At 45.3% G+C, this 26,531-nt stretch overlaps 4 protein-coding genes across 4 annotated transcripts; 2 read left to right on the top strand and 2 right to left on the bottom strand.

Annotated features, from left to right (window-relative positions):
* Positions 1 to 1,230: 1,230 nt before the first annotated feature.
* Positions 1,231 to 12,813, bottom strand: LOC116498660 (adenosine receptor A3-like). The gene is made up of 4 exons (XM_032202996.1): positions 12,755 to 12,813; positions 11,691 to 11,744; positions 2,442 to 2,762; positions 1,231 to 1,849 (listed from the first exon to the last, which is right to left on the bottom strand). Exons 1-4 carry the CDS (start codon positions 12,811 to 12,813, stop codon positions 1,231 to 1,233), a joined length of 1,053 nt encoding a protein of 350 aa, XP_032058887.1.
* Positions 5,252 to 7,696, top strand: ADORA3 (adenosine A3 receptor). The gene is made up of 2 exons (XM_032203181.1): positions 5,252 to 5,643; positions 6,625 to 7,696. Exons 1-2 carry the CDS (start codon positions 5,252 to 5,254, stop codon positions 7,229 to 7,231), a joined length of 999 nt encoding a protein of 332 aa, XP_032059072.1. The 3' UTR covers positions 7,232 to 7,696.
* An 896-nt stretch (positions 12,814 to 13,709) lies between the features above and the next one.
* ATP5PB (ATP synthase peripheral stalk-membrane subunit b) lies at positions 13,710 to 18,097 on the bottom strand. The gene is made up of 7 exons (XM_032203233.1): positions 18,004 to 18,097; positions 17,868 to 17,910; positions 17,441 to 17,586; positions 16,309 to 16,472; positions 15,780 to 15,905; positions 15,380 to 15,559; positions 13,710 to 14,791 (listed from the first exon to the last, which is right to left on the bottom strand). The coding sequence occupies exons 1-7, from the start codon at positions 18,029 to 18,031 to the stop codon at positions 14,720 to 14,722; spliced, it is 759 nt and encodes a 252-aa protein (XP_032059124.1). The 5' UTR covers positions 18,032 to 18,097; the 3' UTR covers positions 13,710 to 14,719.
* On the top strand, positions 18,089 to 25,697 carry WDR77 (WD repeat domain 77). The gene is made up of 11 exons (XM_032202995.1): positions 18,089 to 18,171; positions 18,291 to 18,400; positions 18,537 to 18,722; positions 18,843 to 18,984; positions 19,064 to 19,113; positions 19,759 to 19,829; positions 20,197 to 20,251; positions 20,540 to 20,611; positions 20,707 to 20,815; positions 21,259 to 21,327; positions 21,533 to 25,697. Exons 1-11 carry the CDS (start codon positions 18,089 to 18,091, stop codon positions 21,690 to 21,692), a joined length of 1,107 nt encoding a protein of 368 aa, XP_032058886.1. The 3' UTR covers positions 21,693 to 25,697.
* Positions 25,698 to 26,531: the final 834 nt, after the last annotated feature.

The following is a 26,531-nucleotide window of genomic DNA, read 5'->3' as shown; positions in this document are numbered from 1 at the left end:
GGGATGGTGTTCCCTTTGGAAAGCAAATGCCTTCTAAGAAAAAGGTGTAAAAAGATCTACTGCTGTTAACATTTACGGGCTGCTCTAAGCAAAACTTCATAAAGGCTGCTCATTTTCCTTCCTGCTCAGCTTTCCACAAGCGGGGGCTGCTGCCCCGTGGAGCTGGGTCGTGGTATTTTCAGGCTGTGCAACCCCTGCTGAGCCCCTACCTGAGGCTGGGTCCTCATTTTGTTGTTCTGCTTTTTGTGCAACCAGAAATCTGGCAGCCAGGAGCTGGCTTCTTGTTACGTCCTACACTACCCCGGCATTTCCAGGGACATTTGCTCTGTGGCATCATGCCAGAGCATTTCTTTGTAGCTTCACCAGTTTGAAAGACACTTTCCATAAATAGATCTCAAAAGACGAAGCAAATACTTTTAAAGGAAGAACTGTTAACAGGGGCAAAATTAGTGCAAAAGGTTAACGTCAGCTCTCCTGCCAACCTGCTGGATTCAACCACGGCACGCTGCAGGAGCTTGACACAGGGTTACAGCAGACAAAAGGGTGGATTTGGGTATTTTGGGGACCGTTCAGGATCAGCAGTTCCTGCTCTCCCCGGCTGTAGCTGATTGTGTCTGTTTGGGGGCTGTCAGTGCCTTGTGCTGTATCTCAGGGTCAGCCTGAAGGTCCCCAGAGGTGTCTCCTGCCCCAGGACACGTCTTACCCCAGAGATGGAGGGACCCCAGCCCCAGCAGGCAGCCCCCCCAGCCCCAGAACTGCTGCCATGCAGCGCAGGGAGCCCCGGGAAGGCAGGAGCATCGTGCTCAGGCCCGGGAGCCTTGGGCATCGCCTGGCAGGGTTCGCAGGATCCCCCAGAAACCACTCACCTGGCACCATGCTTTTTATTAACAGAGCAAAGCATCTATAAACATGAACAGGATCAATTCTTCATCCACACCTGTTGAGCTACCACTCTTTTCCAAACTTCAAAACCCTTTTGCTTCAGAAATGCAAAGGTTGTTTTTTTTTTTTTTTAAAATTATTTTTATTTTTATTTTATTATTAATTAGGATTCTGAACTAATCACCTCACTGCTCAGTTAGCTTAACAGCAAAATGCAAGCACAATTACAGTTCCAGAAGGCAGAAGCTGATAAATACGCCCCGGTGTCTGTGCCACATCCCCTTGCTTGCTGCTCCCTGGCCGTTTCGGTCGCACGCAGCCCGGACGCAGCCCCGGCGCAGCACTTGCTCAGATCACGCTCACTCCCGTTTGCTCTGTCGTGTGCTCTGCGCTAGAAATGACCAACTCTGACTTCTGGAACAGGAAGCAAGTCCTCAGAATGAAAGTGCATGTTTCTTTGAACTTCTTTATCTTGAAGGCATAGACAGCAGGGTTCATGGCGGAGTTGGCGTGAGACAGCAGGATGCTCAGGTACACCAGGATCCGTGGGATGGTGCAGGAGGGGCAGAAGTACAAAATGCAGTTCAAGATGCCCAGAGGCAGCCAAGACACTGCGAAGAGGAAGAGAAGGAGGGCCATGTATTTGGCTGTTTTGTACGCCTTCAGATAAACTGTTCCTCCATCTGGAAGCCTTGCTGAGTTTTGGCTTAATTTTGTCCGCATGATATAGAAAATCTTGGCGTAGAGGGTACACATGATAAACGAGGGGAGGAGGATCCAGGTGAAGAAGCTGAAGTACACCACGTAATCCTTTCTCATCACAGCCAGAAAGTGGCACTCAATGTAGCTGGAGCCATCCGTGTGCTGGTTCCACCCCAGCAGGGGAACCAGCCCCACCAGCACAGACACAAGCCAGCAGAGTCCCAGAATCACACGGACTCTTTTCTTTGTGATGGTTGCCTTGTACCTGGGTGAGTAGGAAGCAGGAGTTACATGGGATTCTTCAGAAAAAAAGGAACTACAACATTCATGAGTTTGTGCTTTTAAGCACTCCTTTCTGGTTGGCCTAATTAGGGTTAAGCACAGTGCTGTGCAGCCGGTCCTTAGCAGCTTCTGATATTCAAAATGCATTTTGAAACTACAGAGGAACATCCACACGACCAGCGATCCTTTGTAAATGAGAACCCCAAGCCCCTTCCTCACCTACACCACTTCATTTTCACTCATCTCAGCAGAGCTGCGTGGCTGCCTCCCAGGGCAAAGCCTAAAACCCACCACCTCAGCCAGATCTCAGGCACATATACATTTATCAGAAACCTTTTCCTAACTCTCCATAGCTGAAGATTTATTTTCAGGCACTGCCAAATTCCCAGGAGTGCCCAGACCGCTGGTGTTCCATTGCCTGCACTCTGGGCACATCTGCACTTGCACGAGTAGCTCTGGAGAAAAGAAGGTGCTGAGGAAAGCCCTGCAATGCTGCAAGCAAGGGAGAAGGAAAACACACAGGAGGACAGAAATAAGGGAAAAGATGCTGAGATGGGACCTTTGCTGAGGCTCACCTGGTAGGCAGCTTCACTCGCAGGTACCTGTCGATGGTGATGGCCAGGAGAGACAGGATCGAGGCGTGGGGGAAGATCATCAACAGGCAGCATATGAACAAGCAGGAGTAGAAGTGCATGACAACTCCTAGGATCACCGTGATGGCCAGCGGTATGACAAGGATCCCCACGGCAATGTCAGTGAGTGCCAGGGAAATGATGTAGAGGAAGGTGGTCTTCTGAAGAGCCGGGTTCAGCTTCACTGCCCAGATCACCAAGGCATTGCCCACCACCGCACATATCCCAATAACAACCTCCACCATGATATAGATCACATCCAGGCTGTCTAATGTCATCGTAGACATCTGAGACTGTGTCCACACTGAAGAAAATGATGTGGTCAACTGTCGTTTTTTGGCTGTTATTTTTTTTTTTTCCTCTCTCTCTCTCTCTTTTTTTTTTTTTTTTTTTTTTTTTTTCCATCCACTCCCCACAGCTAGGTCAAAACCCAGCTCCTCTCTGATCCGCCCTGAATTAAGTCCCTCAGTCAGAACTTTGCCCTGTCTGATGTGCGTACAAAACTCACCGTTTCAGGATGAGCAGAGCAAACTGTTCATAAAGAAGCATATATCATGTCTTGCATCTCAATTTCTAGCAGCTTTCTTTCTGTCTTCCTGAGGCTTTCGCACATTTATGCGTGCTCCTCTGGAAGGGTCAAGGTAAAACAGTGGCATCATCACAATATTAACAAACCACAGGTGCTACTTCTGCATATAATTATGCTCGTCTGTTTTAACCACTAACAGAACCTTCCTTCCCCACGTGGGCTCGATGGGTGAATTAACCAAAGCACAGCTACACCCTGCTGCAGTTAGTGTGCTCCTGTCTCTACGTTTCTCTAAAGTTTGCTCATTCTCTATTGCCTGCCGCGTAGGTGGAGCATCAGAGAAAATAGGGCCAAGGGATCTTGGCTGATCTAGACCATTCCTCTGCCACAAAGAAGGCACTGAGAGGGCAAATAGGAAGTCTGGATTTGGGATGAGTAAAGGCAAATGGAAAGGTAAATACCTTTCTTTGACCTGGTCACACAAGCTGCTCCCCTGAGGTCCCATGCAGAGCTGCTTTTTTCTCAGCTGTTCATAGCAGGCACCAGAGGTGAGTGGCCCTTGTTAAGGTCCCTATAGCTCTGACACCAACATCGCAACAGGTACCCAGCCACAACGAATGCCACAAGGAGTAGGTGACAAAGAAAGAAAATTAGCAGCTGAAGTTAGAAGGGGAAATGCACAAGTGCAGGAAGTGGGGAACTTTGCCCAAACACCCCCAGCAGCCAGGAGGACACAGACTTTTTCCACACCTGTTCGAAACTGCAGTATCAGCTGCCTGCCCCTGCTCAGGGACTTCTCAGAGAAGCAGCTCACTCGGCTTGCAAAACCTAGCACACATCCCAACTGCGACCTCACACACACCTCTGCTGGCATTCATCTCCTGCACCCAGGGCTACCCCATGTCTGGTTTTCTTAGAAAACCAACACCTCCCAGTTTGCTTGCAGACCTGGGCTGCCCACGGGCAGGTTCTTCTTCACCATTTCCCCAGCAGCAATTGCACCAGAACGGCTCCCAGTCGGGGGGCACCAAGTCTGTACATGGGTTTCAGGGAAGCAGAATTTGGCCAACCCTCTTCAGGGCAGAGAATGAAATGTCGTTTATTTCTGTCTCTGTCTTCTCCCAGGGTTAATTTCACTTCCCCAGTCTCAGTTCTGCCAGAAGGCTGGGTGGCAGAGATGGGAGGACGCTGTGTCTGGGAAACAGCGTGTTTTCTCCATCTTCCACTCTTATATGGGGCCCTGCTGCACCAACGCGGTGCCACACCGCCTCATCACCCACCCGCTGCTGGCTTGTTCTTGGAGTGCACTCACTGCCACTTGCCCAAAATGGGTTATCCTGGGGTTCAGGCTGCCCCCAGCCTGTGTTTGCTCCTCCTTGGCTCTGTCTCGAGGGATCTGCAGCTCCCACCACGTCTGCAATCACTGCTTTCCCACGTCCCCCCCGCTTCCCGTCACATCCCACACCTTGCCTTCGTTTCTCTGCACTCCATAAACTAACCCTGGCCTTTCTTTCACTCTTTCATTGCGAGGAGGCCTCTCCATACCTGTTGCTCTAAAGACAGGGCAGAGCAAGGGAAAGCATGCCCCTCTGAATGTGGCAAGGGTGGCCAGCGTGCTGGCACTTCCACTGAAAAAAACGTCACCAGCATTACAGCAACGATCTTGTCACACTGGGAAAAGTCTGAGTAAGGGAACTCAGCCATCTTGGGGCCTTAACTGATCTAATATACCCCGAATTAAGTGAAGTATTGGAATTTAGCTTAATGCCCTTCTAGCGTCCCCCAAACAGCCTCATTTCCTACAGTGACTACAGAGAGATTATCTAAGCTGATAAGTGGCAGCTTTGCACGGTCAATTCTGGTTACAGCTCTCCCACTTCTAAACCCGTGGCTAGGAAGAGGAAGCAGTTCAATTATTTGTTTGCAGGTTGCTGGCAAGCAGTCTTGAGAGAACTTTTCATTTTTTTCCTTTTCAAAGTAGCTTTCCAAAGTACTTTAAAGCTAGCAGGCTGCCGAAGGGGTACTGTGAGCATCAGGAGACGCGTCCGAAGGGGAAAATCTTTCCTGGATGCTGAGATATCTGCAGCCTCGTGGAATGGAAAGAGCTGAGTTGCTGCCCAAGTGCTGAGGATGTGAAATTCTGGGGGTTTGCCCGCCGGAACGTCACTGGAAGAAGCGAGCGGTAGGCACCGCGGGCAGACCCTGCAGGAGGCCGCTGGTGCCCATGTCCGCCCTCCGCAGCTCCGGCGACGTGCCGACCAACATCAGCCAGGTGCTGAGCCAGGTGCTGAGCAGCATGGATGCCGTTTACATCGGGGCCGAGTGCCTGGTGGCTTTGCTCGCTGCTTTGGGTAATATCCTGGTCATCTGGGTGGTGAAACTGAACTCAGCCTTTCAGAACACCACCATGTATTTCATCGTCTCCCTGGCGCTGGCTGATATCGCCGTGGGGGTCCTCGTCATCCCCCTGGCCATCGTGGTGAGCCTGAAGGTCAGCATTGACTTCTACTCCTGCCTGTTCATGTGCTGCCTGATCGTGATTTTCACTAACGCATCCATCCTCTCCCTCCTGGCCATCGCGGTTGACAGGTACCTGCGCGTGAAGCTGCCCATCAGGTGAGTGCTGCCTCATCCCAGGCACCTCCTCTCACCCACTCCATCCCACACCCAGCCCCTGCCCCTTTCCAAACATGTTTTTATTGTAGATGCATGCTTGTGGATAGAGAAAGCAGCTGTCCCTACCAGCCTGCCTGAGGCGAGCTGTCTGGGGCAGGACCCACGCTCAGCAGTTAATGCAGCACAGGCAGACCCCAAGGGGGTCCATGCAACACGGGTAGCTTGGTGCTGTTGCTGGTCAGAATTCAGCCACAGGCTGAGTCTATGGTCAAACAGTTCACTTCTTCGGGTGTTTTGTAATTGTGCAGGATGCTGAAAGTACTGTAACTTTCTTTGGGTTTATGAGGATAGTCTCCTAAATACAGTTTCTTGTACTGTTGGCTGAATATACAAAAGAAGTAACAAAGGCTTATGAAGGGCTGATTTACGAAGTCTTTCACTTTCTATATTTGAAGGGAAAAAGCATGTAAGCTAGAGATGTAAATCATAATTTCAAGCATGAAAAAGGCCATATTTTTGTGGGGAAAGGACCTACAAGAGTGAAAAAGCAGTTTGGTCTTACAAATAGTATAAACCAAATACAGAGACTAAGAGGCATCCAAGAAAGTTGAGAAAAGATAGGACTGCTAATAGTGGAAATATATATTATATACTATATATATAAAATAAATAAATGTGTAGGGAAATAACCAGGCAAGAGGAACCCTGAGATCTTAATGAAACAAGAAATACCTGAAAACTGATAGAATTATAAAGAGGGGAAGTTAAGCATAGTACGTCTTGTTCAAGTGCTGCAAAGTAACTGTTGCAAATGAAGAGCAGCAGCTTATCTCAAGATAAGGTTTTCCCTCCAAAGAAAAGGAACTCAGTACTGCAGTTTGTCATAATGAACTTGTAGTATTTGAACACGAGTTCTTGAAACCATCCTTAACTATTTTAAGCACTTCTGTTTAACATGAGCTGGGTTTTCTTCCTCAACAGATATAAAATAATCACTACAGAAAGAAGAATTTGGTGGGCACTGGGTTTGTGCTGGTCTCTCTCCCTGCTGGCAGGATTAATCCCCATGTTTGGATGGAACAGGCAAAAAGAAAGGAACACTGACTCTCGAACATGCGAATTTGTCTCTGTGATGAGGATGGATTATATGGTATATTTTGGGTTTGTGACATGGACCCTTGTCCCTCTGACCATCATGTGTGCTCTGTATGTTGAAATCTTTTACATCATCAGGATGAAGCTAAGCCAAGGTGTAAACAGCGTGAGAGGGGCAGGAACATTTTATGGACAGGAGTTCAAGACAGCCAAATCTCTAGCACTTGTTCTCTTCCTGTTTGCAGTATCCTGGTTTCCTCTGTGCATTATAAACTGCATCTTCTATTTTTACCCTGAATGTAATATCCCCAAGCAGTGGATTTACCTGGGAATCTTGCTGTCCCATGCCAATTCTGCCATGAACCCCATTGTCTACGCTTGCAGGATAAAAAAGTTCAAAACCACTTACCTTTTAATTTTAAGGACCTATATCCTATGCAAAAAAAGCCCAACAACACCAGACCCAGTCCTTACAGAACAAACACCTCAATAGTCATAAATATAGAATGAATGTTGCCTTATCAGTGTATACCAGACCACTGATAAAATGCTTTAAAAAAAACATGGGAATTTTACCTACAGTCTTACACAAACTGTTTTATGATAAGGGCAACCCCCTTCTACTCTATCTGATGTACATTTGACATTAAGACTAAAAGGATCATCCAAAATCTTCTGCATTATTATACCCCAGCAAATTCTGCTTGACTGTAGCTGTACACCAAGCCCAGATCTTTCAGATAAGCATCTTCATTTAAGAGCACCTTCTAGTTTTTACTTATTGGCTTGAGCATTATTTGTCAGACCAGTGGCCCAAAGCACTGTTAACAAGGCAGATTTTTTCCTCCTAGTTCCCTAGGTCAAATTTATGGCCAGCTGGTAAACAAAATTCTTGTTAATTTATAGTTTTAAATCTTTTTGTCCAGTTACAGGCCCTTTACTTGCACACAACCACACTTGCCCCCGATGTTTTGTTCCAGCAGCATGTGTTCAATAAGGCTATAGCACCTTGTGCAACACCTCCACTTGTGGATGAAAGACTGCATCACGAAACCATCCTCACCATGGGTCCCACTGCTGACCATCTCAGCTGAAAGGACAGAAGCTGAACTGCCTTTGATGACTCTTCTTTGGGGGAAGATCCTGTCGTGGGAGTCTTTCATTATTTGGAAATCAAGATAGTGCTCATCCCAGAAACCTGAAAAATGGACCTCAGACACAGGGCACCAGGCAGGAGCTGGTGCAAGAGCACACTTAAGCTATTGAGTGATGGGAGCATGCCAGGGAGAAGTAGTGGACAACAAAAAAAATAAACTAATGATATCTTTAGGTTATTCCCTCCTCCCCCAGCTCCCTTACCAAGGATAGAATCAACTATTCCTATACCATCAAGTCTGCATTTTCTTAATTTGTTACTGAAAAGCATCCATTTTGGCGATTTTCCTGCACAGCATATTCCCATGATCTGTTCTCCCTACCACCAGAAACTGTTTTCTTAACACCTGACATAAATGCAGTTTGTTGCAAATCTCCTTTGCAAACCAGTTGCTCTGAACAGTTGCTTTTTGCAGCCTGTTACAGATCTGAAGACTTATTCTGAACTGAATCTGAAGGTGTATGTAAATATGTCTATATATGTATTTATTGTATAATTTCAAAATACAGAAAAGACTTCAGACAAATTTTGTCCATTTTTTCCCTGCAAGGATTGGCTGGGTCTCCTGAAAATAGGATAAATGTGTTTTTTGTTGGTAACAGCAGCTCGCAATGCAGGCACGTTGTCACTGACGACTCTTACCCCCTTTGTCTTCTGTACAACTAGATGATAAATTCAAGTCTGGTCAACTTGTGCTGCTGTCACCGTGCCACATTTTCATGAAGGACAATAAATATTATATGGATTTAATGTGAATTCAACCTGCTCTTCTCCCTGACAACCTAAAAAAAAAAGCCTGCACGAAATCCCTGCACTGCTTTGGTACGAGTCCTGCCTGGGACAGCTCAGAAATTGCAGTAAATATTACACCATAATTTGCACAGCCTGCTTTTAGGGAACATGGGTCAGGCTGAAAATAGATCTTTGGAGGCAAGGCTATTTTTTTAAATCTATCTTTAAATGCTAAAAATGGTTTTTAAAAAAATAATAATAAAAAAGCAATGCACTGTTCTGTGTTACTTGGTTCAGTAAGCTGAAAGGAAAAACGTTGGTGTCTGTTCCTCTAGCTAAGATCAGACATCTCGGTTTATATCTGATGTAATCCTTGTCACAGACCAAAACTGCCCTGTTACACAGTTTCACTCTATTAATAAACAAGCCAGTGAAGGAAGTACATAAGTACATCAGAATTTTGCTACACAATCTCTCTTTATCGGTAGATGGAACCGATTGCTTTCAGCAGAAAGAGAGGCCCCAAACGAGCAGCAGAAAGCTACGAATAGTGCAAGGCCAACTTCGCTCCTGCGTTTTGTAGAAAGTGCAAAACCAGGGAACATCCCAGGCACCACAGATGGAGAAGGTGAAAGCCCAGGGGGCTGGGAGCGTGGGAAGCCCACGGGAGGAAGGCTGCGAGGAAGGCAGGCGAGCATCCCCGGGGAACCCCAGCTGGCAGAGGGGGAAGCAAACAAAAAAAATAAAAATCCCTGCAGGTCGGGGAGCCCCGAGCTCCGCCGCGGGCTCCTGCTGCCCCCCAGCGGCACGGCCCCGCCGCACGGAGGCTGCCCGAGCCCGGGGACCCGCTCCCCGCAGGGATGCTCCGGGCAGCAGCACCCGAGCTGTTATTGCCTCTGTTTCCATAGCTTTAGACTGTCAGGGTGAGCGGGCATGTCAGAAGTGAACCAAGGGGGAAGCAGGCATTTGCATTGTCACTCCTTAGTCCGGTTATTAGCTAAACAGAGCAGCTGGCAGTGGAAAAGGCAAGAAAAATGCTCTGGTCAGTGACTGAGCAAAGAAATAAGGGCTCAGACGTGAACGGATGCAGAGGAATATTCCCATTTTTTAGTTCTCTTCGGCCATTCAAAGCAGCAGCCAAAACACAAGGAAACTTCACAAGTTTCTTTACAACCCTTCAGAAACTTTAGAAACTTTACAACTCTACAAGGAGCCACTGAGATGTCTACAGGTGAGGAAGCTCAGTACAAAAAGCAATTTGTCTACAGCTGTTGGCAAGGAGGCAGGAACAGGAGACGTTATTTTCCCCTCACAGCCATAAAATCAGCAGACGTTACAGATGTCAGTATTGTCATTGCGTAGAGCTCTACGGGCCTTGATGCAATGCTGGAGGCAGTGTTTGATGTGTGGGAAGCGCCGAGGTCTTCGTTTCACCAGAAGTTTCATCATCACACAGGCCTCACTTTCGGCCTGGGCTGGATGACCACAGTGGCGTAGGAAACCTCATCCTGGGGATGCGAAAGAAGTTACAGGTATTGGAGAAAGTGCAAGCGTTACATTTCAGCACAGATTTCTTTTTTTTTTTTTTTTTTTTTTTTAATTTGTCCTCAATGCTACGGTCTGTGGTCGGTCACAGCCTGCCCCTGCACATGGGAAAGCCACCAAGTGTGGTGCTGGATCAGGGTGGTGAGCCCAGCTCGGGATCCTGGATTAGGTCTCAGCATTTGGGGCTTCCAGAGAATTGACATCACGAAGGAGAACTGCAGAAATGCTTGCCCCTTAAGAAGATTTTCTCCTAAGCTCCCTAATTAGTGCTTTGGTTGAACCCCAGAGTCCCTGGAATACATGTGGAGTGCAGCACTCAAGCCCCACGATAACAGAGAAGGGTTAGCTTTCCTCCTCCTGCCTAGGCACCTAAGTGGCTCCCAGAACTACTACAAACAGCCTCGGATGCACAAGATGAATCCCTTTTCCTTAGTCTTAGTCCTCTAATACTTGAGTCTGCAAGAGCAAACCTCTTCTCTCTCCCAAAATTAGCATTTACAACTCTATCAAGAACTTAAAGTCTGCATAAAATAATAGGAATAATAGTTTTGACCTTTACCTGGACATTTTTAGCAGATTCCTCGCGTGGTACCTGGGAGGGAACTTGCTCTTGTAAGTTTTCCTGGGATCTCTTACACTCTGGAAAGGAGAATAAAAGTTTCTGCTGCCTGTCCCGTGCTTGGAGAGAACAGCACGAGGCGCATGAGCCAGGCATCAGAGTGACCCCAGGGAGCACAGCTCAAATGTGGCTGGTAAGGTGGGGAAGGGAGGGGAGGGGAAGGAATGCTGTGAATTGGCATCAGCTGGGTGGAAGGGCAACTTATTCTCATCACCTTTCTCTAGTTACTTATTTAAAAGATAGCAAATTCTTAGTCCACACTCCCTGTGACAATCATTTTAAAGGCAAAACAGCAGAATCCCTGCTCTTTCTCAGAAGTTAGGATGTTTTAATTACAGGACTGAGGAATAATTAGCACCCAGTGAGTTAGTCTGTCCTGGGCACAGGACAGTTCATTTCTCTCTTCCTCCTCTGGTGCAGGGGCACTGAGGTTTCTCTGGTTGTCGTTTTCAGAAAGAGGAATCACCTGTGATGCCCTGCCTGTTAGCTCCACAGTTCCTTCCTCACAGCAAGGCAACAAGTCCTGAAATCTGTTGCAGATCTTCACTGAAAAGTGAGCAGTTTGGTAGCCCAAGCCCCAGCCCAACTGCTGCAAGTGGCTAGATGGGCACGAACACAGCTGACACTGCAGCCAGGGCTAGAAACCAACATAAATAAATAAATAAATAAATAAAATAAATAAATAAAACAGCCCTTGTCTGTGTTCAAGTTAATTCTTCTGTGGAAAGAGCTCTTGGGATGATTAATAGCTACTGCCAGGAGTGACCTGTTCATCAAAACTTTAATGAACTATAGAAGGGGACACAATCTGAGCCTGTTTCTAAAAGGACACTGCTACAGAAGTTGCTTTAAAACTCTCCTGCTTGAAGAGGCAGCCTGAAGAGCATGGAAACCTAGCACCACCCATATTCAGATGTAGAGTATGACACGTTAACCACTTCCCTGCTGCCAGGGCTGAATCATCAGGATGCTGTCGTTTCCTCTGCGGTGTCACTTACTTTTCCTCAGGAGGTAGATGACTGCGAAAACTGTAACAGTTGACAGGATCCCAGAGACAAAGGCTAAGGCTAAGTAGAGTATGTCGCGGCTGCCGATGTACAGAAAACAGTGTCAGAATCACCAGTTTTTAAGGAAGTGTTAAAGAATCATTCTCAAATTCTGCAAAGCTTATATCTCATTTATGCCAAGTCCCATGAGATTAAAAGGTGCGTATCTGCAGTAAGTACCACTACGAATTAAATAGCTAGAGCCCAGACTAGAAAAATTCTACGCAAACTTGTAAAACACTGAGACATAAATTGTATTACATCCAACTCCCCTCTTGCAGGAGAGGTTTGCAGTTTCAGGGAACTTGGAGCTTAAAGTCAGGAAATAAAAGTGAAGTATTTACTTATCAATGAAGGATTTGCCTTCTGAATCTTGTAAGGCAGCAGTGGAGGTGTATACAGTGGTATGTACAGTGACAGTAGTGGAAATGGGTGCTGCTGTAACTGGAACTGTGTACGAAAAAAAAGTTTTAAAAATGTGTTTATATTTCCTGTACAATTACAAGCAACAAGTACGATGTAGAAGAGTGTGCCTACTCAGGAATTACTGACATATAATGCAAATAAATATTCTAAGTATAACATTTACTTATCAGAGGGCCAAAATTGAAAATTACTATGTAGAAATAAACTATTCACATTATTACTGTTCCATGGCAGTCTTTGGGAGTAATGCAGTTCTTTCCCAAATGCATGCATCTGCAAGGCTGCCCCCACAACAGCCCTTTCTGAGTCAATAAAATGTCAATTTAGTCCAGAATGCTGGACTAAAGAAAACTCCTTTAATAAAGAAAAATACCTGGTTTTACTTTTGAGGAATAACCTCCTCCCATTCTCTCCAAACACTAACGAACAGCAAGAGAAGCTAAAGAGAGAGAAAAAACTTTGTTTATACATATGCACACACACAAAACAAACCTGACATCCTCATCTATTGCACAGACTTTATTAATAGTCTTTATCAGTGTTTCAGGCATCTTGCACAAAGTGGCACAAAGCCAAGCAAGCAACCTAGAGATTACTCGGCACGAATCCTACTTCCCAACGTCTTCCAATGCAGGAGTTCACACTTGCTCACTACACTTTGATGAACGAGCCATCTTCTCTAAAAAGGCTGGAGTATATTTCATGTTAAACTAAAAAAGCTCCCACAGCATTATTTTTGCAGCAGCTAGAATGCAGTGAACTCCATGAAAATTTCCACAATCAGACAAAATTGATAAAATATCCCTTTAAGTTTTTCCTTTCTCCAGATTTTTTCAACAAAATAAGAATTAAAATATTCTTCTAAAATTTGGGGGCTGCAAGCTTCAAGACGGAAATAGCAGTCTCTACTAGGAAAGCCTTGCTCCATTTCTCATCGTGTGGCTTGCAAACTGCACGTTGCGAGTAACATCCACGTATTGCTGGCAACATGAAAGCAAACCCTGTTCTCTGTTGCTGTCACCTTTTTCTATTACACACCCACCATATGCCCACATTCCATAAATAAAACCTCCACGTATCCTCTGCCAAGTCTAGAAGCGCATTGTGCTAGCAGCAATAGAAACATTGATGATGATACAGCTCCACCTTACCTCACGCCTTACAAAGATCCCGAAGTATTAGCACCACTTGCACCACGGTACTTGCTTCGTGAAAAGAATCTATGCCAAACTAGCAAAAACTTGAGTGTCATTCAAATTTACGGTTGCACCATTGAGGAAGTTGAGCAACTTCACTTTTTTTTTTTTTTTCCCTGAGCAGGAAACAATATGAAAAACACCTTTATTTTAAAGAACTGTTGAACTGAAGAAAAAATCACCTTTAGCTTAAATTAGCTTGCTTTTGCCGTTAGGAGTACGCTACCTCTAAATAATATCATGTGGGTTTGTTTTTTTTTTTTGCTGATGCGTTGTATTGAAAGGGAAAAACCGAAGAAAGTTCTGGAATTTTACTAACCCCACTAAAAATGTTTCCTTATTGTAGTAACAATTTATATTAAAAAAGGTGCATCAGCACATTCTAGTCTGTTTACTTAAGTTTATTTCTGAATAAATCACTTTCCAACGTAAAAAGGATGAGATTATACATAGGTACGTGCTCTGCTGAGACACAGATTAGACATACACCACCACCCCTGGGCAAAAAAAACTTTCCTGGAAAATTAAAATCTTACACTATATATTATTATAATAACCAAAGTATTTTCGTTGTTACACATAATAAAGAGAGCAACTTTTTTTCCTATGAAATTTCAGGATAAAATCTTCTAGAGAAAACTCATCCATTCACTGTTTTAATCTTTATACTGGCTAATGGAATGGAAGCTAAGTTTTAGAGTAGCTTCTGATACGCTTCCTGCCAGCCACATCCTCTTTTCCACAGAACAGGAAGGTACTTGTGTCATTATTTAATGCTTTGTTACATGTTTTGTGGTTTGTTTACAAAATGAAAACATCAATTCCACCCATCTCCAAACCTTGGACAGTTCAGACAAGGTGAATGGGAGCACTAACAGCCATTTTGATTTTAAAACTTGTTAACAGTTATGGAAAATAACCGTAGGGCATTATCATGGATGATTCGAAACCAAAAACTGATGAGTGTATTAGCACCACAGCGGCCAAATTCTGCATCTCCATCAGGACCATACAGAACCATACAGGAACCATGCCGAGCTGCACAAATTGTGGTCGAAAGTAACCCGCCACTACAATCTCATTTCAGTGGTTTGTTTACGTTACTGATCAAGCTACTACAAAGACAAAAAGGAAATCACTGTTACTACTGGCAGTCAAAGACAGGAAAGTTTTTTGTGGGTTTGTTTTAATGACATTTCAGAATCATAGAGTTTCGAACAAAAAGTCAGAAGACATGTCAGTGCAATCAGCTGCTACAGGGTTACACTGCCACCTGTGCACTCTTTGATAACGCTTTCAGGTCCGAAATGCACTTTGCAATACTCTCCTTCTGCTGCAAAAAGAAAAGAAAAAAGCTTTCAGGAGAACGACTTTTTGAAGGACAATTAAACAAGCAAAACAGGTATTCTAATGCTCTTTAGATTTTCTCTTTAGACACACAAAATGAGTTTCAGATTAAAAAGGGATATTGCTATAGCTCATGAAAGCACATTCAGATTCCAGTAATGATGTGCATTAGAGCACCTACAAGCAGAACTAAGAGAATGATTTGTTAACGGGTTCGTTCCTTAGAAGAAAGGACATCCAGAGTCCATCTGTAGATCTTAAGCTTCCATGGTCTTACATGGAGAATTTTAGAAGTAAATTCCCTGACCTGTTAGCTATGTTTTATCACAAGCTGAGCTCTATGGTGCAAGAACAAATACCACAAATGTCTAGCTCAATTCAACAGCAACGTGAGCATCTTTTATCTGATGTCTGGGCTTGTTAGCTTTTAGACAACAGTAGGAACGCACTGCAGCCATGCTTGGAAGTCATTCAGAGATGATCTAGCATTTTCTGACTAAAGACAGAAGCACTGTACAGCACCAGTGTTTATAGTCTAGAACATAAAACAGACGAAAAAACAACAAAAAAGTACCTGTTGAGGTGTGATGCTCTGAACAACGTTCTTCTCCACCCACTGAATCATGTGATCTTGTTCTTTTTGATGCTTTAGATTCTGCATGGCCACTTGATAGTCCAGCCTTTTCTTTACTTCATTGTACACCGTTAATAATCTCTCTCGGTAATTGGCTTCCAGCAGCATCGCAATGTTATTCTAGGCACAGAAGACGAAATCAATGGATTAACACTCGGCAAAAATACAGAAAAGCAGAGCACAGTTTCACAAAGTCATCAGATCAGGTGGTGGAACTGCCCCTGTCTGCAACACAGAGATTGTAAGTGACTTATTGTTACTTGTTAGCAGTCCAAGAGGCACCTGGATTTTGTCGTGGAGGCAGCAGTTAAAAGTGAACAGTAGAGCTGAAACTGCATACCCGCTTAGCATCGAAGAGGTAACTGCGGCCTTCAGCTCTCCATTGCTCCTTTTTCTCCTGCTCAATGGCAGCCTCGAGATCTTTAATTGCATTATTTTTAATATCTGTAACTTTAGCAATTTTCTCCTGGAACAAGAAACAAAAAAATATGCTTCAGAATAAAAATAAGATGCAAAGAAAACAAGTGATTTGCAACTATCTTCTGATGTTTTGCATTATAAATTGTCTGCATCAGGATGGACTGTGTCAGGTTTGAGATTAAAGGATAACAAGACAGAAGAATTAGTGTTCACAATTAACCATACTTAAAAAAAAATAATTACATTAAATATTTGTTCTTGAATAAGGCGGTATGCTTTCTCTTTTTTTGGAAGGCCCATGTAACAACACAGACAGAAGATCTAAAACATACCTTACTTAAACATACGAAGATACTGGGCTCAGATTTTATTACAGCCAGGACATATTTAAGCAGGTTAATTAAAAGTTTTTAGATACTGCAAAGTTGGATTATGACTTTTTTTTTTACCTCATTAAGTTTGTCAGCAAAAGCTGCTACATCAGCCCCATATTTTTTAATGCCGTAAATGATGACCGACAATATGCAGGCAGCTGCAACTGTCTCATGGTTAACTACATAGATTTCCTTAGAGAGAAAGTAAAGCAGGAGTCCAGTTCCCAACATGTAAGGCCCTAAAGAAAAAATAAAGCAGCATTATTTGAACAAAATATAAAGTGGCTTATAAAGTCAAACACATAAAATGTAAATAGTTTAAGATCAGGAAACGTTCTCTTGTACCATGACCAAGAACAGAAACACACAATCATAGAATATCCCACGTTGGAAAGGACCCACAAGGATCACCAGTTCTACCTCGTGGCTCTGCACAGGACCACCTGAAAATCAGACCATGTCTGACAGAAAGCTGTCCAAACACTTCCTGACTTTTCACCATCTTTGTTGGTTTCCTTTGGATGCTCTCTAATAGCTTTATGTTTCTTTGACATCGTGGCACCCAGAACCGCACACAGCATTCCCACAGACACCCAACACCACCAAGAGGGAGGTTGCAGGAAGGTGCTCGCCACAAGTGTAAAGCAAGTCGCACCTTCTACAGGACCTGCAGCCTCTGCTCATTCAAAAACATCTATGTTTACTGGCTTTGAGGGCCGGCCATCATTCAATCTTTCTGCAAGATCATGCTCATGACATAATTTTAGCACTTCTTTAGAGTGCAGGTGCTGAAGTTTAAAGTCAAGAAGCACTGTGCTGGCTCATTCTTCACAATCCTTTTCTACATACACAAAAGCGTCTGGTGCAGGCCATTGAGTTGACCGGGCTCTTCTAAGGCACTTTAGTCTGAGAACTACCACACAGGCTTTCACATTATTATAACCCCCGTCTCATGTCTAAAGAACAAAACTCAAAGATTCCGAGCCCCTTAAGGAACTGACATTGCAGAATCAATATTTAACAGAACAGAAAAATCGTTCCTCTCCTCCCAGGGTAAAACACTGTGCTGTGAACACATCCAGGATATTCACCAACAAAAATCCCGTGTTTGCCTTGTTACCTTACCTTTTCACCAACCACAACTGTGGACACAACTAAACAAGTGTAACCAAATGCACACTGATAAGACACACACGTGTGTATTTACCTGTGACTCCTGTTTTAGGATAAAGGAACTGGAAGAACTCCTCAGGGATCAAGCCATGCCGTACTTCTCCTCCCTTCTCAGGCAAAGGAGGCACCGGAGCCGAACGCTGCTGACTGGTATGAATCGGCCTCACAACATGCAGCACTCTATAAATAACAACAGCTCCTGTTAAGCTTCTTACTTCGCAAAAACCACCGCGAAACGCATTTCCAGTTACAAAGCCAGACACAACCGAGCTACGTTTGCTTTGAGGAAGGGTCCCAGGATCGAGACAACCCCCTGCGGCTCCTCGCGGCCTTTGCCCTTCCCTACCCTTGCGGCCTTGCTTACAGACACAAGAACAGAACCGCGCTGCGCTGCCTCAACCCGGGCGGCGACCCCAGACCCCCAGCCCCGTGCCGGGCCGCCCCCAGCCCCCGGTACTCACCCCACGGAGGCTGCGGGCCGCAGGCTCCTCAGCAGGGCTGGGGCTGCAGGGCGAGAAAGGAGAGCGTTCATCAGCACACGGGAACCCCTCAGGACCCACTTTATCCCTCTGTTACCCCCCGTTACCCCTCACTCACCGGCGCTGAGGACGAGGCGGGACAACATGGCGGCGGGCCGACGACCGCTCCGTCCCGGTGACCGGCGGCCGCCTCAGCCCCCAAGATGGCGGCGCGGAGCTCTCGCGATACCGAGGCGGGCTCCTCTCGCGAGAGGAGGAGGCGGCGGCGGCGGCAGCAGCGGCGCGCGCGCGGGGCGCGGGAACACGTGGGGGCGGCGGGGCCATGGCGGAGCCGGGGCCGGGGCCGGAGCGGGGCCCGGCCGGGCAGGGGCCGCCCCCGGAGCCCCCCGCGGGCGGGGAGCAGCAGCAGGGGGAGCAGCAGGGGGAGCAGGAGGCGGCCGGCCCCGAGTGGAACATCCCGCCCAACGCGCCCGCATGCATGGAGCGGCACCTGGACGGCGCGCACTACCGGGCAGGTGGGCGGCAGGGGGGTGGGGGGGGGACCGGGAATGGGATCGGGACCGGGAATGGGATCGGGACCGGGAATGGGGTCGGGGATGGGAATGGGATCGGGAATAGGGCCGGGGGGTGCTGAAGGCGCTTCTCCCGCAGACGGAGCCCTGCTGCTGGGAGCCTCGGGGCTGAGCGGCCGCTGCTGGGCCGGCTCCCTCTGGGTGTTCGCCGACCCCCGGCGGGCCCCCAGCGAGGGTTTCTGCACCGCCGGCGTCCAGACTGAGGCGGGGGTCGCCGACCTGTGCTGGGTGGCCGACAGGGGCATCCTGGTGGCCTCCGACTCCGGTAAGACCCTGGGGGCAGCCCCCATTTTCCTCCCCTTTACCCCGCCGGTGTCCCCCATTGAGTTGGGGGCTGCCCCTGTGCCCCCCCCGTACCCCTCTGTGCCCCCCCCGTGCCCCCCAGGCGCCGTGGAGCTGTGGGAGCTGGACGAGAACGAGACCCTCATCGTCAACAAGTTCTGCAAGTACGAGCACGACGACATGGTGACGACGGTGGCCGTGCTCGCCGGCAGCACCCAGGCGGTCAGCGGCGGGCAGGATTTCTGGTGAGTGCCCCCCCGCAGCCCCCTCCCTGCCCCTCAGCGGGCGGCGGTGCCGGGCTCTGACCGCTGCTCTCGTCCGCAGTGTGAAAGTCTGGGACCTCCCGCAGCAGGCGGTGCTGCACTCCTACAGAGGTGAGTGCCCGCTCCTCGTGGTCTCGTCCCCGGGGCCAAGCCACGCTTGGTGCCATCACCTCGGGTGAAGCAGGCTGTGGAGTTCCCAGCACAGGCATATTTCCTTCTCTTGTTCTTTTCTCCCTGCCAAAGCCGTGCTGTGAGACTCGTTTGTCTGCATCTCCAAGTGTGTTCTAGAATCTCTCTTCTATACTGAAATCTCCTTCTTGCACCTGCTTGCATGATTAAAGCCGTGCTGTTTTGAACTCCAGCTCGCCAGAGAATACAGATCTCTGGAGGTGTCATACTGTGATCTCTGGTGCCAGTGGATGCTGTGTTTTGTTCATTTGGCCTCTTCCCCCCAACCCTTTGTAACTGGCCTCTTGTCTGGAGAGGCTTCAAGCTTGTTCCTGTCACGGGGATGGAATTGCGGTGGCTGTGGTTGGGTTTGGCAGCTCATCGGTTTGCTAGGGAGTAACTTGGGATGCTCAGTAACTCAGGATATCACTGACTAGAAGTTATCCTGGATCTGGGCATAAACCATTACACCACTGTGCCTTTTGAGAGCCTCGTTCCCTTGTCTGTGTTCTGTGATGGGGCACTGGGAATATGTGGGAAGTCTGGGTACAGTCTTTGAGGCTCTTTATCCTTCTGTGCTTTTGGTAGCTCACTCCGATGCAGTGACATGTGTGGCTTCCTGTCCTGGTAAGGACACTGTGTTCCTGTCCTGTGCTGAGGTAAAGCTAACTCTGCATGAATCTACCTGATAAAAATGAGATTTAACTTTAAATTATTTGCAGTCAAATGCGCTGATTGAAAAACCACCTGTTGTGTTCTAAGCTATTTCCGTGTGTTGTTTAAATGCTCCAGTGGTTGCACCGAGCGGATCTGTACAGGTTTGTATTAAAATGTGGGCGTTCCTAGCTCTGTCCTGGGGCTGACTGAAGGAGCTAACTTGATGTTAATGTCAGCATCGTTTTAAACGTGGGAAGAGACAGCGTGGGTTTGGGTGTGGCTCAGTAGCAGTACTGCAATGAATCTGGGTTTATGCCTACCCCCTGCTGCAAAACCATTGTAAAAACCTTACTTGCTTTGAATTTATAGGATGGCAGAACGTTACTCTGGGACACCAGATGCCCCAAACCAGCTACTCGAATTGGTATGTTTCTGAATGAAGTCACTGCTTGTGTATGTTTGTTGGTTTTGTTTGTTTGTTTTTTGTGAAGAAATAAATTATTTTATGCCTAAGTTCTCCGCCTAACTTCAATCTAGTGACCTGACTACTTGGGTCACAGAAGCCTATTAAGGCCTAAGGAAATCTAACACTATCACAGGAGTAAAATCAGCTTCTAAATACTTCTTAGTGCAGTAGCAGCCCGAACTGGGATAGGATAGGAATGTCTTTGTATTGCCTGCTCTCTTTACAATTACCCTCCTTAACTTACAGTTTGCAGTGCCTGTAATTACCTCCCTACCTCAGTCCTGTGGCATCCACAGAAAAGTGACATCTTTGCTTTGGGTAAGAAGTGATCTTAAACTTTCACCAGACAAATCAAGGTCTTCTTTTTCACGACAGCTTTGCTAATAACCTCATTCTCCCTTTCTCCTTTAAAGGTGATGAAAATGGAACAGTTGCACTAGTAGACACAAAGAATCCTGATTCTGCCCTCAGCTCCACTGTGCATGCCCGACGTATCACGGGGTTTGCATTTTCTACACATAGGTACGGGCTGAGATACCGGTGTAGAGTGTGTGACTACATGCCCTTGAAAGCCATATTTTTTCTTAGAGTAAAACATAGGGGGGTATTAGATTTGGTCATTTTATAGAGGAGAATTAGTAGTGAAGAACAGAGTAAGCTGAATAACGTCTGGTTTTGGAGATGTGTGAACATATAATGTTTTTGTAGCATTTGGAATTGGCCAATTCACCGTAGGGATTTTTCTTACTCCACTCACCTCACCTCGAGGAGCTTGCTTGCTTTCTGATGCTAATAGCACGTTGTTGCATAGTGTACTGACAACCTGACAAAAATTCATAAGATTTGATGTCTGTTAATTCAATTTACCTGGGTCTGGCTTGCTAGGACACGTACTTCTCACACATCTTTCCTTACAGCTTTCTTGTATTTGATTGTTCTGACTGTGTCTCATCTCTATCCTCTAGTTCACCCTTACTGGCTTCAATTAGTGAAGATTGTTCAGTAGCTGTTCTGGACTCAGACCTTTCAGAGGTGTAAGTACCCAAAGGGGCGTATTCACCGTGGTGGTTTGTCATGCTGATTTCTCATTAAGTTAATTGTTTATATGCTGAAGGGAAGATGAAAAGAGTCCTTAAACTGGGGAGCATCATCCTAACAAGCTAGCAGTTAGGAAGTGCACAAGCCCATAAATTCTTAGTGACAGTGCTTTATGGCTAATAGAGTGTTCGTGTTTTCCAGGTTCAGAAACCGTTCTCATCGAGACTTTGTAAAAGGCTTATCGTGGTCTCCTTCAGATAATGCCTTGCTCACTACAGTTGGATGGGATCATCAGGTTTTACATCACACTGTCCCCATACCAACTGGTGAAGCTTCTGGAGTCAACTGTGTGAAAGAATAGTTTTATAAACTCATCGGTCTAAATTCCTTCCTGACATTACTTTGATTCCCCTGAAGTCAAAGGTGTTTGTGAACTGGATTGGTTACGGACTGGTGTCTGCCTTGAAGCTTGTGACTAAGAAGGTTTTTGTAGTAATTTTGAATTAGGCATAACTTAGTTACAAACCAGCCTTTACCCTCTCCTCAGGAGTTGGCTTCACCTGTGATAAGACTTCAGTATTTTACCCAGAAAAAAATAGTGACTTCAGGCACAGAGGAGTTTTGGAGATAGGATTAGGTATAATAAAATTAAATCAAAAAGACTTGATTCCTCCCTTGGTTCTTCAAGCTACCCACTGAACTAATAAAAACAAATTATTTGGGGAGGTTTAAAAAACAAAACAAAACAAAACACAAACCCACACCTCTTTACTAAGGTAGATGCAGAAGCCTTACCTGAGCAAACTGTTTGCTGCGTAAATACTTCCTTCCAACTGAGCAGGAAGACGTGTTGGCATTTAAGGCCAGAAAGGTTCCCCTGTTGTCCTTAGTGCAGCACGCAGCACAGAAGGCTGGCTTTTGCTATCTACTATTGTGGATAATCCCATGGTGAGCACTATTTGTGTACTTCTCCATTAGTATCAGAATACCAGTGCTTGGTGTGACGAGTCGCGTACGCTGTATGACAAGGATCCCGGCTGCAGCCCTATAATTAAACAGCTTTGTGATGGTGCATGACACGCTGAAATACCAGGACCTGTAAATGCTCAACCATTGGCTTGAAGCTGAGGCCAGCCCAGAGGGGCTGAAAGCCAAGAGAAGTTAGTAGCTTGACACCATGTTTCAGCTCCTCTGCTGAATGCAACATAGTCAAAGATAAGACTTGTGAACAAACAGTTACCTAAGGGGGAAAACTGGACTAAGGATTTCAGTCTTCATTTGCTTGCTCCTGTAATCAAATTTGGTGATAAACGAGACTCCTCATGCACTTGCAGTTAGTGACTTTTTTTGCTGGAGACTTGAGAGGATGAAACATTCCTGTAATCCCCTGAGATGGACTCTACATAATCCTTAGAGGTGTTTTTTTTTTTTGTTTTGTTTGTTTTTGTTTTGGTAATATAACCCATCTTCCAAACTAAACTGTTTCCCTGGAACATATTTAACTGAAAATAAATCGCTTTGCTCTACACACATTGCTACTGTTCTAGCTGTGGCTTGCTCCAGACTAATACTTGCTAGACAGACAAAAGTGGGTCTTGGCTAATGAAATAGCAAATACTGTTACAATAATGCTACTTTAGAATGATAGTGACACTAAACTGTAAATGGGCTCATCTCTCCATAAACCTTTACTTTTGTTGATCCAAATCATGACAAACTAACTTAACTTTTAGGCCAAATAAGCTTTCTCAGTCTCTGTACTTTTTCTCCTTTTAAGCTTACTTTGCTTCTTATTGAGTTCCACTGTCATAACTGTTACAGAGCAAACTTTCTGATCTAGAGCAGTGTATTGTAAGGAAAAGATAAATGGTTATGAAAACTGACACGTTCCCTCAAAACTATCCCTTAAACAAGCTAAGCAAAGTTAACAAGAAAAAGTTACACCTGTTACAGATCTCTGATTGTGTATTAAAAACTGAAACAGGTCTTGTGCTGGTTGTGAAAAAGGTGTCTTTGAGAACAATGGAAGAGTTTTAAAATAAATCATAGTGTTCATTAATAACTGGCTATAAGTTTCACTGGGCCACTTCCATAATATTAAAGAGCTAGCTGAGCTCACTGATACAGCTGAAGTGATTTCAGCCCTGAAGCTGCAACGGTTCTTAAATAAACATGCACCACGTTGCTATTTAATGCAAGTAGTGTTTCCATGGTGGAAACACCATGGCTAAAAGAAACAAGTTCCCAGTATCAAGTGTTAAACCACATAAGTTCCTCGAATTGTCATGCAGTGGGTACACCACTACTGTCCATGGCAAAAATAAGCATAGTGGTGCAAGGTGAAAACCATATGGACAAAAGGTTATTGTTTAATCCTGTTCCGGTACAACTGCTTAAAGACTTTGTCAGAGTGGTAGCACAAAATGCTTCAGCATCCTGCAAATCTGGGTGAAGCTTTGTGTTCTGCCACGGGAGGGCAGCAGCTGCCAGCGTGACAGTAGTCAAAAGTTTGCACCTTCCTTTAGAGCATTACCCATTTTACCACTTGTCTTTTTCACCACGTTAAGAGAAGCACAGAAGAGCAACAGTTTATCTAGCAGTCACTAACCTGCTGTGTTAGCTTAGCAAGGGTATAATCACGAGGAGCCAGCAAGGCCATGTTAAATAGTCCCACCAGCATGCAGGCAGCACAGCAGAAGCACTGACACCACCACATCAATGCTTGTTGACTTGTAAACTATCTGCAAAGGAATTGGAGAATTCTGTGGGTTTTGTGGTATGCTAACACTGCCCAGGCCACTTTACACGCTGTTCAGGTTTAGGGACACTAATACTTCGTGGCCACAGTAAAAGCTTCAAGATACATCGCACGCTTCCCTAATGAAGAACCTTGTTCTGTAGCCAGGCCTGGATTAAAGAGATGGGAATGCAAATAAACAATTTGGAGGAGTGGAGAGAGTCAGCCACTATGAAGGCAAGCCTGCCTTTTATGTTGTTGCTTGCATTACTCACGCTGCATTTTCAATTTTAAGTACAACGTTCTAGTTAGGACTTGCAAATAAATATGCAAGCTGCGTTACTAATGAAAAGTTCAAAACCAAGGATGCTATTTATAGAAGCACAGGTTGAAGTGTAAAAGCTCTCAGCCTGCCTAACCAGCTGGATGCGAGGGGTGTTTCCAAAGCAAAGGGGCAGCTAGGGCTAGCTGCCTGTTCCTTCCTCGATCTGGCTTCTGGAAACAATTAAATTGCCACAGTGTCTTGTATCAGCTGCTAAGTAGGAATTGGACAAAGCCCTAGGTACGGTGAAATTCAGACTGTTACCGAGGCCAATTTGAGACTTCTTCCTGTCCTGTTAAGTCTACACGCAAAAATCTCAACAGTAGATGGACAATAGTATACTAAAAAGAGTCAGACTGCATGTAATAAAACAATACATCCAGACATATTTAATGCAAGAAGGTTAGTTTTCAATGGCACTCATAAATAAGAGACTTTGTTCAAAGGCTTTACAAGTAAAGCTATCAGTTATGCTACATTAGCAGGTACTTTGAGGAGAAGACGGCTGTAGGGGATGATTTATGTGGTATCAAGACTTGAATGACCAAATTCAGGAGAGAGTTGAAGTGTTAAGAACTCCATTGTCAGGTGTCAAGATAACTTCTAGTGCTACTAGTGCTACGGCTGGTCTGTAAGGTAGGTTGCTTTGCTCTGTTAATACCCCTCAGTTTCCTCCTCCTCTATTGCTAAGTTTTCATAGTGAAACAGCTGGGGGAGAAGGAGGAGAAACAGGAATGGTACTTGGTACAGCACATAGATCACCTGGGCAAGCAAGAGGGAGCTCTTCCCCGTTCTGGCAGAGTTACGGATTTAACTCTTACACTTCTTTGGCTGTCAACAGCCCTGACAGTGATTTCTTTGTAACGTGAACAGTTCCCAGTGGCCTTGGCTTGTCTAGTTGTTACTGAAACTCTAGTATTTTCCTAATGCACTCAAAAGCAGCAGGGATAGCCCAAAGTGTCTGAAGAATAGAATAGTTTCACTGCTTCAGACATTCTGGTTAACCAGTTTTACAACTGTGAACAGTCCTGCCTGATTTCATTACAGCTTAGCCTACCATGCATTCCCAGAATGGGTGTTCTTTGAATGAATAATGGCTAGTACATAAAACTGACTTACATTCTCAGGCTTCTACTATTTAATATAAACAAATACACAGCTACCAGAAACAAGACATTCCACACTGTGTAACACCGTGCCTATTACAACTACATAGGAATTGTATGTGTGGGTGAAATAGTAAACATGAAATTCAAAGTTAAGTGCCAACATTGGAGTTTCATATTTTGCTCTGGAAAAAAAAAAAATAAAAATAAAAAAAGAGAAGCTTTTGCTGGGGCTATGTTCAGATTTAGGAAAGTTTGTAAGAGGGGGAAGATTGTCCAGAGACTGTGTGAATTTAATATAGACCAAAGTCTCCCAACAACTGTTTACATTTAAACTAATTTTAGGAATTAATTTTGCAGTTGTAACTCCTCATTGTGCAAACCTCTAGATCAGGTTGCAGTATTATCAGCGAAGCTTTGTTTTAGGTGAAAGTGGTGGAATTCCATCCGATAGTAAAACACAGCCCTGAAGCTACGCAAACATGATCACGGCTCTACTTCCATAGATAAAGAAGAATTCTCAAGATGCTCCTCACATGGGAAACTTCCTCACCGGGAAGGGGGGAGGAGGGCAAATGGCTATTCTGCATGACACTGGTACACTTAAACACCCAGGTGGCTACTCCATAGTTCCTTTTCTTCACAAGTGAACATCCAGTTATTTAAACTGTGTTATTTCAGTACCAGCTGGAGTGAGCATGTCTGGAAATACTCCTAGTCACTGTGACTTACTGGCATAACAACATCCTATGAATTAGCTATTAGACTGATTATGGTATTTGTGTTCTCATTTTATTCACAGCAAAGTAAAGTTCAGAATATTTTGAAGCCTCTGCAATATTTGAAACAGCTGTTAAATTATTAGGTAGAGTTGGGAATAATATAAAACAAATGTCAACAATGTGACATTAATGAAGATAACTGTTTTGAAAATTGCACTGAGGGAAAAATATATCACTGAGTTTTGAGTCAAATTGTAGAGCAAAATCTGCTTGCAACACAATGCAAGGTAAGCTTGAGTGGAACTAATGATAC

Source organism: Aythya fuligula, chromosome 25 (genome assembly GCF_009819795.1).
Source record: "Aythya fuligula isolate bAytFul2 chromosome 25, bAytFul2.pri, whole genome shotgun sequence".
In the NCBI taxonomy this organism is placed as follows: domain Eukaryota; kingdom Metazoa; phylum Chordata; class Aves; order Anseriformes; family Anatidae; genus Aythya; species Aythya fuligula.
This window is presented reverse-complemented; position numbering and strand designations above follow the sequence as displayed.